This window comes from Drosophila virilis, chromosome 3 (genome assembly GCF_030788295.1).
Source record: "Drosophila virilis strain 15010-1051.87 chromosome 3, Dvir_AGI_RSII-ME, whole genome shotgun sequence".
In the NCBI taxonomy this organism is placed as follows: Eukaryota; Metazoa; Arthropoda; class Insecta; order Diptera; family Drosophilidae; genus Drosophila; species Drosophila virilis.
The window spans coordinates 1,423,041-1,437,197 of NC_091545.1; the positions used below are offsets into that span (position 1 = coordinate 1,423,041).

Here is a 14,157-nt window from a genome sequence, read left to right on the forward strand (position 1 = left end):
TTGAACACCGATTTTTTAGTCGAAATTCATGCCCAAATCTTACCCTAAGATACGTATATAGACATTGGTCAAAACTTCCCACCTTCATAACTTGGCTAAATCTCATCCGATTTTTACGAGGTTGGGCTTTTTGTTCATGGTTTTCCCTCTAGATTAATGTGGCGTTCAAATTTGAACACCGATTTTTTAGTCGAAATTCATGTCCAAATCTTACCCTCAGATTCGCATATAGTACGCGCGATGTCCAACATTCGTATTTAGACATTGGTCAAAACTTCCAACCTCCATAACTCGGCCAAATCTCATCCGATATTTGCGAGGTTGGGCTTTTTGTTCATGGTTTTCCCTCTAGATTAATCTGGCATTCAAATTTGAACATCGATTTTTTAGTCGAAATTCATGTCCAAATCTTCGTATATAGACATTGGTCAAAACTTCCCACCTCCATAACTCGGCCAAATCTCATCCGATTTTTACGAGGTTGGGCTTTTTGTTCATGGTTTTCCCTCTAGATTAATCCGGCATTCAAATTTGAACACCGATTTTTTAGTCGAAATTCATGTCCAAATCTTACCCTAAGATACGTATATAGACATTGGTCAAAACTTCCCACCTTCATAACTCGGCTAAATCTCATCCGATTTTTACGAGGTTGGGCTTTTTGTTCATGGTTTTCCCTCTAGATTAATCTGGCATTCAAATCTGATCACCGATTTTTCAGTCGAAATTCATGTCCAAATCTTACCCTAAGATTCGCATATAAGTAGTACGCGCGATTTCCAAGATTCGGATATAGACATTGGTCACAACTTCCCACCTCCACAACTCGGCCAAATCTCATCCGATTTTTACGAGGTTGGGCTTTTTATTCATTGTTTTCCCTCTAGATTAATCTGGCATTCAAATCTGAACACCGATTTTTCAGTCGAAATTCATGTCCAAATCTTACCCCAAGGTTCGTATATAGACATGGGTCAAAATTTCCCACCTCCATAGCTCGGCCAAATCGCATCCGATTTTTACGAGGTTGGGATTTTTGTTTATGATTTTACCTCTAGATTAATGTTGCTTTCAAATTTGAACACCGATTTTTTTATAGAAGAACATGTCTAATTACCCCAAGATTCGTATATAGTTGCGCATAGTCATAGGTCACGATTTCCCACATTCATATCTCGCTCAAATCTCATCCGATTCTTACGAGGTTTGGGTCTTTTTTCGTGGTTTGGTGTCGTTATCAATCTGGCAACAACATTCTTGATCAAAACTCACGTAGAAATGGTTATAGAATTCTCCCTATTTATATATAAAAAGTCGTAAGTCTTATGTCTTAAAGTGTTTTTAACATACGGCTACCTGCCTATAGTCTCTATTTTTTAGTTATTCCCATCTGAACCTAGTCTAATCAAATTTGCTGCATTTCTTTCCAAGATTGTCCTTAAGCCATGGACAATATTACGAAGAATTATGCGGAGAGTAATACATTTTTAAGAATATATCTAGTGCTGAGTTAATAAGACTTGATATAAATAAAACAAATTGCTGTTTGTGTTTTTCGCTTTTTTGGATGCCAAAAAAGTTGCATAATTTTATTATTATTGTACGTTTCCTGTTTGAATATATAAGTATGTATATATAAGTAATAATGAAATCGTTTCGTTTAAAAATTGTTCAAAGGCAAAAATGTACATAATTAATACTCGTATGTATGTATGTATGTTGCATGTAATTGATTATTGAATTGTTCATATTTATTTAAATGTATGCATATAGAATTTATTGATAATTGTAATGAAGTGCGCTAAAAAGAATACTCTTGTGAGATCTGACTTGGAATGAACACTACACGCAAATTTATCTAAGCAATTGCAAATTTGAATTTGATATTTTGACATTGAATTTGAGTTCGAATTTCGATTTTCATAAACCCTACAATAATTGGATACGTAACTGGCGATTGCAGCAATGAGATGCAGCGCATGAGCAGAATTTCCGTACTATATATATAGTATATATATAAATATATATATATATATATACATACTGTACATATATATATATACTTTAAAGTTCTATTAAGTATGGGGTAAAACAGTTCTGTCTATCGATATCGTTTTTTGGTTATTGTATGTACAATAAATTCGTATTACATTTATTTATTGTATATGTGTGTGAGAAAGTCGTCGATTACGTTGTTTTTGGGTTTTGTAAGTTTGTTAGGTAGGTATTATTCATATACATATAGTTCTTATAAGGCAGCTGTTGAAAGCGAATTCGTTCAACTGGCTGTCGTCCGATGAACTCTGTATATATATATATATATATGCTATATAAGTCGGTAGTTCTATTGTATTTGTATTCCTTTTACTATACATATATATATATATATATATATATATCCAGTACTTGATTATTTATAGTGTATATGTAGTATTCCTTTCTATATGGCCATATAGATGTACAATCTTAAAGTTTTTTTTTATTTTCTTAATATTTGAAACATTTCAACTAGATTCGGCTTATGCGCCACAGCTAACGAGCTGTACAAATTGTTCTATCACAATCGGTACATACAGCTATAGATCAAATTGTAAATGCATTACGAGTATGTCTGTGTACGTATATGTATGTCATATATATACATGCATATATAATGTATGTATAAGAAATTTATCTATCGTCTATTTGGACTATATGTATTGTTCTTGCTATGGATAACCACGAATTAACATCTTATAGGCTAAACATTTACAAAAACACATTTCGACAGCTTTTTTATGCACCTTCTTCTACTTAACATTTCACAACTAGATTTGACGAAAATTCAAAACCAAACCAACCATTTTTGAGTATCGCAAAATGTATTATCCAATATGTCAATTCAGCCATTTTCCAGCCAAAAATGGGGATTACATTTTTGGCTAGCTTTTGGCATGAGAATGACAAGTTTAGCCATTTTCAACAATGTTTTTCGCTACTTTATTTTTTTAAAGCAGCAGTTTGCAACACTGTCTTTTATGCTAATTGGTGTAATTCGTTTTAATATTCTCAAAACTGGTTGGTTTTAGAATTTTCACTAGTCGCTACGGGCTTGCTTGCTTAAGACCCTAATTGGTCTAAATTTTATATTTAATAAATAGTACTCCTGACTTTTCCATTGTGTGGAAACAATGGTCTGCATTATATTTAATAAATAGTACTCCTGACTTTTCCATTATGTGAATATAATGGTTTGAATTATATTTTATAAATAGTACTCCTGACTTTTCCATATTGTGGAATCAATGCATTTGAAATCGCACTTAATGGTACCTAGAACTAAGTTTTTGATTCTATTCTGAATCGTTGTATGTGTTCAGTGTAGATGTGTGCGTGTGTGTTTCTTATGTGTGGAATGCGCTGCACAGCTGAGAATGTTAACTGCTGAACATACTGTTAAGGCTATGTTAATTAACATGGCAGTGGCGCTTCCTTCTTTCTTTAAACTTGTGCAGCTTATTCAATATTCGGCAATGCCGAAACTCCTTTCCTTTGGGGTAGGTTTTCCTTTGCATTTACATGGCCGACGAGATCTGCTGCGTCTGCTGGTATTGTTGCTGCTGCTGCGGCTGCTGTAGCTGTGGCTGTGGCTGCATTTGAAGCTGCAGCGCCGGTTCCTGCAGCATCTGGGGCGACGGCGAGTATTGCTGCTGCTGCTGATGCAGTTGCTGCTGCTGTTGCAGCAGCTGTTGTTGTTGCTGTAGCTGCACCTGCTGCTGTGCTGCAACGGCTGCAGCCGCATTCTGCTGCGAGGACGCCTCCGATGTTTTCAGGAAATATGTTATCAAGTCGATGGGCAGCGGGAACACAATTGTCGAGTTCTTCTCCGCGGATATGGTGTTGAGTGTCTGGCCATAAATCAATGCAATATATAAGTATAGTTTAAGGGAAGCGAGTTCAATGGCCACGCCTACCTGCAGATAGCGCAGCTGCAGCGCTGCCGGCGAATCGCCAATCACCTCGGATGCCTCGCGCAGCGCTCGTGAGGCCTTCTGCTCACCTTCGGCGGCAATCACCTTCGCGCGCGCTTCACGCGCCGCCTCCGCCTCGGCGGCCATCGCGCGCTGCAGTTGCACGGGCAGACGCACATCCTTGCTGTTCAGATGCGTCCAGGAAAAGGAAGGAACTTAGATTAGCCATTTGCACTTACAAACCGCGGCAGGCAGGCTCGTGTCGCTGTAAACTGATTCAGAAAACATGCGAGTGGCATGCAACGACTACAATGAAAGGCTATTCCAGGGGGGCGGGGGAACCCCACTCGGTGTCTATGTGAATGTTCTTTTAATTGAAAACTGAACTGTTTCATTGCCAAATGAGACGCGTTTAAGGCTCAGCCTTGGTCAGGCGCGAAACATAAAAGGTCATTAGGCTGATGCCGCTTTTTTCTTCTCTAGGCCGTATTCATGATTAATGTGAGCTCTATTTAAATGAATGCTTCTTGAATTAATCAGATTGCCTAGAGGTTTTGCAGTCCCTTTTATAAGTTTGCTGAAGAGGAAATGAATATGAGCTACTTTTTGTAGAATCTTGCAAAGGATAGCTTATTTATTTTACAAAGAGCCCAAAGCGTTAAAATATATTCTTAATAGGTATCAAGACCGAGTCGGTATAGATTACATCGCCCTTCTACTTTTATGCGAAAGCTACTCTCTCAATATTTTAACTATATGCTGCTCATTTTTTTCATTTCTCCCACAATAACCTAAATTATCTGCAAGCTGTTATTAAATTATTTTCTCCACAACGGTATTTGATCTTCGTATTTTCCTACTTTTTGTAAATGTATAAAACATTCTTAGCATTTACAAGAATTCAAATGGCAAGCAAAATACCATAACTATCGAACTACTGCCTATAGCTTTAACCTACTACATATTTAAGGGTATTCAACGCTCGGTTTCGCAACATAAACTTGTCTTGCCTTTTCTTCTTCTTTTGCCCACTAATGCTCACAGCATTTGCCATAAAATGTCATGTTCATATTTTATTGGCCTTGACAAAGAAATTTATCGCCTGATTAATTTCATAAAAATTGTTCGCCGGACAACAACAGCAACCAAACTGAAGCCGAAGACTGTCGTAAAAATTTAACAATTTTCATGGACAAAAAGCGACAAAAGGGCGTGGCCGCAGCTAAGCCACAACAGGAACAACAACAACAACAACAACAAGAAAATAACAACAACATGAAATGCGTCAAGTTGTTTTGGCCAGTGCAGCCGCTGGGACATGACCACAGAATGTTGTTGAGGTTGTCAATGTTGTTGTTGTGGTTGTTGCTGTTGTTGTTGTTGCTGCTGCTCTTGTTCGCCATTTTGTTGGTCATGTATTTGACAAGCTGTCAGTCGGCTTAGACCTGCGCCAGCAGCAGTTGTTGACATTTTAGCTATTTTCTAGTTTTATTTCGCTTTAGAGCGTGTCGTGAAACAGCTGAACTTTAAACAGCTTAAATTACTTTTTGGCTGCCTACTTAATCTATTATTTATGTTAATACAGCTCTTTCGGCTGTTTCCTTATATTGAATTTAGCTACTACCTTTCTTAACGACTCGGCAACACTGGCCAGAAGCTATAGCTGAAAATTGAGCTATTTTTTCATTGCATTGCGAAAACGACTAATGCGTCTACTACTTTTTTGAACTGTCCTTCGGCAACACTGGCCTGAAGCTTTAACTATAGTACTTGTCCTAATGTCACAATTAGCTAGCTATTTTCTAACATTGCATTTGGCTAATACTTTTTTGCACCGTCCCTTGGCAACACTGGCCAGCAGCAGCTGTCGCTTAGGCTTTAGCTGGAGCTGGAACTGAAGCAGCAGCTGGCTCATCCACTTGTCCCAGCGCGGCTAATAATAAATTACAACAAGGCAACAACTGTGATGGCAGACAAAGGCCAGGCAACCCCCTGCCTCGGTATCCGCCCCTAACCCCCCTGGTTGGTGTAATAAAAGGCTGCCAACATAATGGCACACCACCTACATTTTGACATAGAAACCTTTGTGTGTAAAGACTGTGCGTGTGTAAGTGTGTGTGTGTGTGTGTGTGAGCGTGATAGAAAAAGTTGCACTACTTACATTTCAACACGTTCAACTTTGATGCCCCAAGCATCGGTGGCTTCGTCGAGCTGAACCTGTTTATGATTTGGCCCACATAACGTTATGGCAGGTGTGTGAGAGCATGTGTGTGGGTGTGTGTGAGTGTGTCGAAAATTAATGTAGGTGTATGTGTGTTGAAAATAGCAGTAGAAACACATTAGTTTTTGTTTACACACATTTTTCATGCTGTTAACTGTGATGGTTTTTGCTTTTCACATTTTCACAATTTTCTTGCTTTATTTTTTTTTTGGGGTTTTCTTCTTTTTTTTCGTTCTCATATTGTTTTGTGGGTCGTTGCAGAATCCTTGAAACCGCCAAAGCAGAGAAAACTGCAGCATTCGGCTGCGTCTAACGGCAAACGAGTTGCCAACTTGGCATTCCTGGCCATGCTCGACGTGGCAGCAGCAGCTGCCGCAGCTGACATGAGTTTCAGCCTGATTTTGAACTATTTTTCATATGGCCATAAAAAATAAATAAATAAAGCGCACAAATTGCAGCACAAAAATGCTGAAGCTGAAGCCGAAGCTAGAAGCAACGATTTGGGTTAAGTTGGCAGCTGTTTGCCCGTCTGCGCCGATATATGCGATGCTCAGCATAGTGTATATACACTGAGAGAAAATTCATGCATATACAATCATTTCATTGCTTTTTAATATCGTGTTAAAAACTGCTCTAATATAATCTTATTTTTCCTAAGTTTATTGTCATAGTATGTCTTTGAATGGAGTTAAACCTCTTTGAATATTTTAAGTTCTATGATTGCAAAAGAATTAATCTCTTTATGTTGTAGAAATGTTCTACGAAATGCTTTTGAAGGTATTTTTCAATTATTGCAAAGTTTTCTTCAATAGAAAAAATATCTTCTGGATATTATTATTACTGAGTGTAGAGCACGTTTTGGTTTGCAACTGTGAAAGATGCTGTTGGCCAGGCTTTATTTTATTCCCTTTTCATTTTGGCAGCTGCTGCAAAATTGCAATTAGCAATTATTATTTAGCCTTTCAGTTGTGTGCACAAAAGTCTTAAAGTCGCTGAATAATTAGCAGCAGCAGCTGCAGCCTCCTTTGTGGCAAGTGGCAAGTGGCTGGTGGCACATGTCGGGGGCACATAAGTCAATTACGTGCTAAACGGGGCAAAGGGCTGGTCTGGTCTGGTCTGGACGGGGGCTGCAGGTTTGCTGCAATTGTTTCACTCACCTGCATGGTGCCGGAAATCGTCATACGCTCGCTGAGTATCTCATGCAAATGCCGAGTTCCCATTGTGTTTCGTAGAGTAGTCTGTGCCAGTAGTCTGGTCGAATGGTGAGCATTCTCCACGTTCGCTATAGAGACGGTTGCATTTGATACGCGATAGTAAACCACTGCATCCACCGAAACCGTAACGCTATCCTTTGTCAGAACCTACAAGATGCAGTGGGTGGGATTGTTTTTTTTTTTGTTCTCTTTATCTTTATCTTTGTTTTCTTTTTCATTTGCTTGTCTCTATATTTGCGTGCTTTCTTTCGCATATTATTATTTTTATTGTTTTTCTTTTGTTGCTCTATTGTTGCTTTGCTTTTTGTTTGTTATTCTTTTATTTAGATTATGCTTGTTATTGCTGTCACACATAAGCATAAAGCTGCGACTACACAAGTGTGTGTGTGTGTGTGCGTGTATGTGTTTAAGTCTTAGTTTTGTATACCCTTGCATTGAGTATTAACAGTTTTCCAGGATATATGTAACATCTTTAAGTATAGCACATGTACTATAACTCACAGAGGAACCATCGATCAACATCAGGTAAGATTCAACCTTTATTGTTATTCTAAATATCTAACAAAACATTTTTAAATCCTAGCCAAGGAATAGAATATCTTAAGAAAAGTGTCTAATTATGATTTATTTATTTTATTTTCCAAATCGATCGATCATGTAACCCATTTTCTTTTCTTTTTTACAGCTGCGGATGAAATTTATAAATTCACTGAAACTAGTATTCACTTTGAAAATAAGTCTGAAGGAAAGAATATGATATCAAAAGTGATCCCCACTTTTTCGACACACTATTTATAGAATTGTGGAAAACACGTCTCGAAAAATTGTTTCAAACACGTCTGGGTAAGCCAATAAATGTCGGAGCGGAAGGTAAGCAAAAATTAAATAAAACCATTTACCGCAAATTTTTTACTCTTGCACGTGGAATTTACAGAAGCTTCTTCTTAGCGTGCTTTTTCATTATGTATCTTAGATACAGTTAAAAATTTACATGCTTTTCCGTTTGAATATTACGATCGAACATTCAATTGTTGTAAGTAACGTCTCACTCTCATTGGATGAAAGACAAAATTTTGAAGTCTCATTTATGTAAAGTATTATGTTATGTCTTATGTTAAGCATTCTGCTAAGTCTTATGTTAAGCAATCTGTCTAGCAGAAGCGTTGCTAAGAAGCGTCAGATTGTTACGGTCAGGGATTGAATACAGATAAATTGGAGAGTAAAAAGTGAAGAAATCCCTTTCCGTTCCCAAAAACATGTTGTTAACCTGAATAATCCTACCGCAACATTAATGTGTCTGCAAGGGTATGTAGTCTTCGGTGCGCCGAAGCAAAGTGTTTGTGTTGGTTCCTTGTAGTTGTATCTTTATATTTATCTGTGCTTGGCTTGTATCTTGCATCTAGATGAATAATTTAGTGGCTGCTGTGCACTTTTGCTTAGAATGGCATAATGCACACAGTATGCACTTGACTGGAGCGTCTTCAGCTGGGGCTGCTCTTGGACGTGATTGTGGTCTTTTCTTTAGTTTCGACTAAGTGCAAAGTGCAAACTTTGACGCCAGACAGAGACGCAAGCACATACCCAGTACGGGCGAGAAAGAGAGAAAGGGGGACTGTACAATATGCTCGACAGACGAAGCGAAAATCGTGGCTTTTATTTTGATTATTGCTTTGACTTGTGTGTGTATGTGAGTGTGTGTTAAGTGTGTGTGCCATACAGAAAGCCATTTTGTATTGTTTTGCTTATTGCATTTGAAGCTTTAGATTTTGGCTTAAGTCAAGCGCTTTGTGCTGGACAAGATACAAGATACTTATTTGCACTAGCAATTTCTTTTTGTGACATTTATTTTGTTTTTATTTTCGTGATATGAGCTCGATAGCGATACGTGGAGCAAACTCAAGAGTTTTGAAGTTACAGTGTATAAGATATAGGTATGGTTATTGAACAAAATCAACTCGTATATATATATATGTCGTCTATATATTACATACTTATATGCTTAGTTATATACAAAATGTGGCAAGTGAAGAGGCAGACAAAACAACGAAATTAACGTAAAAATAAACCATAATGCGTTAAATTGTTTTTTGAAATGTTTATAGATATTACGCACGAGAGACAGAGAGAGAGAGAGAGAGAATGATTCAGAAAGAGACAACGATTGAGAGAGAGAACGATAGAGAGAGAACGATAGAGGAAGAACGTCAGAGAGAGAGAGAGAGAGAGAGAGAGAGAGAGAGAGAGAGAGAGAGAGAGAAAGAGAAAGAGAGAGAACGATTGAAGAGATCTAGGGAGCGGGTGGATGGAGCGATAGCGAAACGTTTTCTTTTGTACATGTATTTGGGTCCTTTATTCCTTGCGGCGGCTTCTTCCTTCCTACTCAGCCCAAGCTGTCGTTGCCCGAAATTAAATTCCTCTATTTGGATGCCCTGCCCCAAAAGGCGAACCCCAACTAAGACTCAAACTAAAAGCCGAAAGCCCCCCATCAAAACTATTTGCACAAAAGGCAAAAGTTTTTGGCGTTTGCGTTTTGGCCAGCGCACAAGTTGAAGCATTTTACGAGCCGGCTACATTTCGGGCCAATTCAGTTTTTTCGGGGGCGTCTAGACCGCCTTTTTTTATGGCACACTCCGGGCTGGGTGTCAATGTTGTTTAGTGTCGTTTGGCGGCCGATGCGCAAGAGTTTTTATTTAACTTCTTTTGCGGCCAAACAAATTTCAATATTAGCATAAAAATCAACTGAACATGAGCGAAACTTGCGAACTTTTCAATGCACAAATGGGCGTATACTTAATTTAATATAAAGCAGGCGCAGGGATCTTAAAGTTAGCCATTCGCAGTTACTTTGTGTGCCTTGAGTCTTAAATTTATAGCCTATAAGGAATATATGTTCTTGATCAGAACGATCTAGATCTTAATATGTCCGCCTGTTCCTTCGGAATATACAAAAATAAAGACTTGAGATTTTATATTCAAATATATTTCTATATATACGCAAACGTGCTAATCATTTCTCGAAATTCTCTGAATATCGATAAATATCGATTTTGTGAAATGCTTTTTTAAGGTATACCTCAATAATTATCAGCGCAAAGTGCGCCAAACTTTGTACACATTTGCTCGCATAAAATATACATATCACAAATGTGTCACTATTTGAATACCTCCATATATTTCTCAAGATAGATGTTTAGCGGACTGTTAACATGGAAGTTAATCAGGAACGCATTGCTTATAGACTGTAATATATTAGTTGTATTTTGTATATTTTTCAGCCACTGCTAGGTTCGTGGTATGTCCTAGACGGGCACCTCAGCCTCAAGCACTGTTAACTGTGTTTTTTCTTTTGCCCCCTATAAAAGCTGCTAAAAATTTGTTGAACAAGGTCTGCTCAGTTTAGTTAAGGTTAATTTGTTTGGCTGACGCTTAAGTTCTTTAAATTTGATGTGCATTCAGTTAAGTTTTTTGAAAAGGGAGGCTTAAAGTGGGCCAAAAGCGTTGTCTATTCAGGTCTCTAAATCTAAATCAATTTTTAAGAACAATGGCTTAAAATTCGAACAATAGTCGACTGTGTTCAACGTGTTCAGTGTGTGTGTACGAGAGTGAGTGTGTGTGTGGGATAGTAGGTGGAATAAATTGGCTGTGAACTGTTGAAATTGCAAAGGTGTATTTGAGTGTGTTTGTGTGTGTGTGTGTGTGTGCATGGCATGTAGCTTAAATAAGAGAACAATGGAATATAATTGAACAATAGAAAAATGATAAATTTTCTTTTAATTAATAATTTTATAGTATTAAAAAAGTCGCTGGTAAATCGCAAACAAGGATAGATTTTTAACAAATTTCATACATATTTGTTTATACACTGTAACAGCTAAACTAATGAGCTTCGAGAAATTGTAGATATATATATATATATATATATATGTATATATATATGTAACTGTATAATTATTTATCATTTATTACAATTTGCACAGTTTGGCCGTCAGCATTTCCGATTTTCAATTCGATTTCGATTTTCTAGTTTATTTTTCATGATATTCAAATTCAAATGTAAATCATATTTCAACTGAAAAATATATATAGCTTGACTGGATGCACTGACTATAGCTTTGGCATCTATATTTATATACTGATTGAGTGAGAGAGAGATAGAGATAGCAATAGTGTAGAGTTAGAGAGTGGGAAGAACTGGGTAGGGCGCTGGTTCGATGCATTCTTTGGGGCGTTGCTGCAACAGCGAAGTACGCCAACTAATTGCTGTATATTCATATGCATATGCTATAAGATTTATATATATAGATATATAGATGCTAGTTGAGTACAGGCTCTACGTTTTATGCTGGGGTTTGGACTTGCTCTAGCTAGACCCGGGCGGGCGGCGGCAGCGACGGCAGCTTCTCTTTTTTTTTCTTGTTTTTCATGCGTGCGAAATTGATTTTACTTTTTTTCTTTTGTTTTCTCTTCGATTTGGTTTATTTATTGATAGTTGATCGAGTTAAGTTAGGTGTACCCACATTTAAACAGCCTAAACCACGCAAAACACACATAGATGAACTCGACATGGATTGCTTGCTTGATATATATACATATAGTTGTATTGGTCGGCATATATGGCTATATATATATATTCGGATGGTATATACATATATATATTTGTGTATATGTATATATATATATAGATATATATGCTAATTCATGATCATTATTGTTGGGGTGCGTACGTTATAGCGTCCTTCGCCAGTGCTCAAACAGATCAAATGTTAACGGTTATTTAGTTAGTGGTAAGTACAATATACGAATATAATTCTTATGTTTGTCGAAACTAAAGCGATGTATATACGATCAAGTATGTGTGTGTGTGTGTGTGTGTGTCTGTGTGTGTGAGTCGAAAACTAAACTAAAACTGTACTCATAAAATGTAGGATGTTAAATTTCGATTCGTACTTGTACTTAATTTTAATCCAACAATATATGTGTGTGTATGTGTGTGTTTGTATGCGTGTGTGTGTGTGAGTACGAGTTTTAAGAACTTGTCTTTTTTTTATACTTTTGATTTTTGTTTTATTTAAGTTTTAGTTTTGACAGTTAGAAAGCTTTTTTAGAATAGACATTTACGGAAATATATATATATTTAGCATGCTCTCAAAAATTATTCGAACGCTTAATCGAAGGATCGGGTGAGAGGGGGGTGTATCAAAAATTAAGTGCATTTTGGTTTGATTTTGTGTAAATACATTTTTTTTTTGCTTGTCTTCGGAGAGGTTTTTGGTTTTTGTTAGGGTTGATCAAAAACAATTGTTTCGCTAAACAAAACTAACATAGCTCAAAAAGAAAATCGGTACATATATATATATATATATATATATATATATATATAGAGGTATTATAGAGTAAGAGATACAGAGCGTGGGTTAGATAGACAGAGAGAGAGAGAGAGAGAGAAAGAGATAGAGAGAGAGAGAAAGAGAGAGAGAGAGTTAGATAAAGCTAAGCAGTTTATAAAGCTGCTTAGCATAAGTTCGAGCGGGCGAGTGAGCATGACAGAGTTAAAATTACACAGAGAGAGAAAGAGAGAGATAGATAGAGAGAGAGAGAGAGAGAGACGGGAGAGAGTGGGAGATAGACAGCTTGGGTTGTTGAGGACAGCTTTGTATGTGCATTCAAGAGGTTAAAGGTATTTTTGCACTGAAATTTCTTTCAGTGTGTGTTTGACCAGCTTTCTGTTGCATACTTTTCAGCTGCACAAGACCCAAGCTATGTGGCCATAGGTATGTGTGTGTGCGTGTGTGTGTTCTGTCTAGGACTGTGTATGTGTGTGCGGGTGGAACATTTGGTGTATACCCTGTGTTCAGTGAACAAACATTTCACATACATTTTCAGTTTCAGCCAATTTTTTTCCTTTGGTTTGTGCTGTTCAGTTAAGGTTCAGGTTGTTTGCTTCTTTTTTATTTTCGATTTGCCACGCCCCTTGGCCACCCGCCCACCAATTAACAGAAGTCTGTACAGTGTGCATTAAGTGCTCGGCTGAACACAGAGAATCGTTTTCAGTTGATATGCTTAGCATTTGCTTTTTTTTTGTTTGTTTTTGATTTGCGTTTCTAATTGCAAAACACAATCAGATATATTAACTATGCAAATTGTAATAAGTTGAAGTTAAAGACACCAAACAACTAACTAAAGACTTTATATAAATGATAGATGAATGCGACACGATATCATTTCGTATGCACTTTCCACACACAACAACAACAACAACAAGAACAACAACAGGATGGCGCTTATGGTTAAAAAAAAAAAAGAATTTCCATAAAGGGAGTAAAAAGTTCAGCTCAGCGACTGCTGAGGGCATTGCCGCAGTGTCCTTCATGCGTTTTTCAGACAAAAATAAGAGAGAGAGTAAAAAAGGCGGAGAAACCCAAAAGTCAACTGAACTGAATCCGAAATAAAAAACGAACCGAAATGAGAATGAAATTGCAAATGTTGGCGGTAGCTGCAAATGTGCAAAGTTGGGCAACATCGAGTACTCTAGTCGGGTGTGCCAGACTAGGAGATACCCTGCAAGCTGCCTACCAGTTACCTTTCTACCAGTTACCTTTGCTCCGTTTTCCCTTAGCCTCAGACTAAATAAACTATAAGAATTTGTTCTTTAGTATCTTTGATCTTTATTGTCCGATTTTTATGAATTTTTTTATCCATGCATATGGCATATAAATGTATGTGTATATCAAAGAGCAATGCTCTATATTTTAATAAGAATATATTTTTTCTC

General features: G+C 37.2%; 1 protein-coding gene across 8 annotated transcripts in view; it reads right to left on the reverse strand.

The window, feature by feature from the left end:
- Nucleotides 1–1,561: 1,561 nt before the first annotated feature.
- Nucleotides 1,562–14,157, reverse strand: part of LOC6636598 (band 7 protein AGAP004871) — a 48,188-nt gene continuing 35,592 nt past the window's right edge. For 6 of the 8 annotated variants that reach the window (XM_015168346.3, XM_032435528.2, XM_002059999.4 and 3 more), the window contains 4 exons: nt 7,329–7,532; nt 6,112–6,167; nt 3,954–4,134; nt 1,564–3,887 (listed from right to left, as the gene is read on the reverse strand). In XM_015168346.3, coding sequence (XP_015023832.1) covers nt 3,555–3,887; nt 3,954–4,134; nt 6,112–6,167; nt 7,329–7,532 — 774 coding nt within the window. In that variant the 3' untranslated portion in view covers nt 1,564–3,554. Of the gene's footprint in view, nt 3,888–3,953; nt 4,135–6,111; nt 6,168–7,328; nt 7,533–14,157 lie in introns of all 8 variants that reach the window. The other 2 variants (XM_015168347.3, XM_070207912.1) reach the window with 2 other exon arrangements.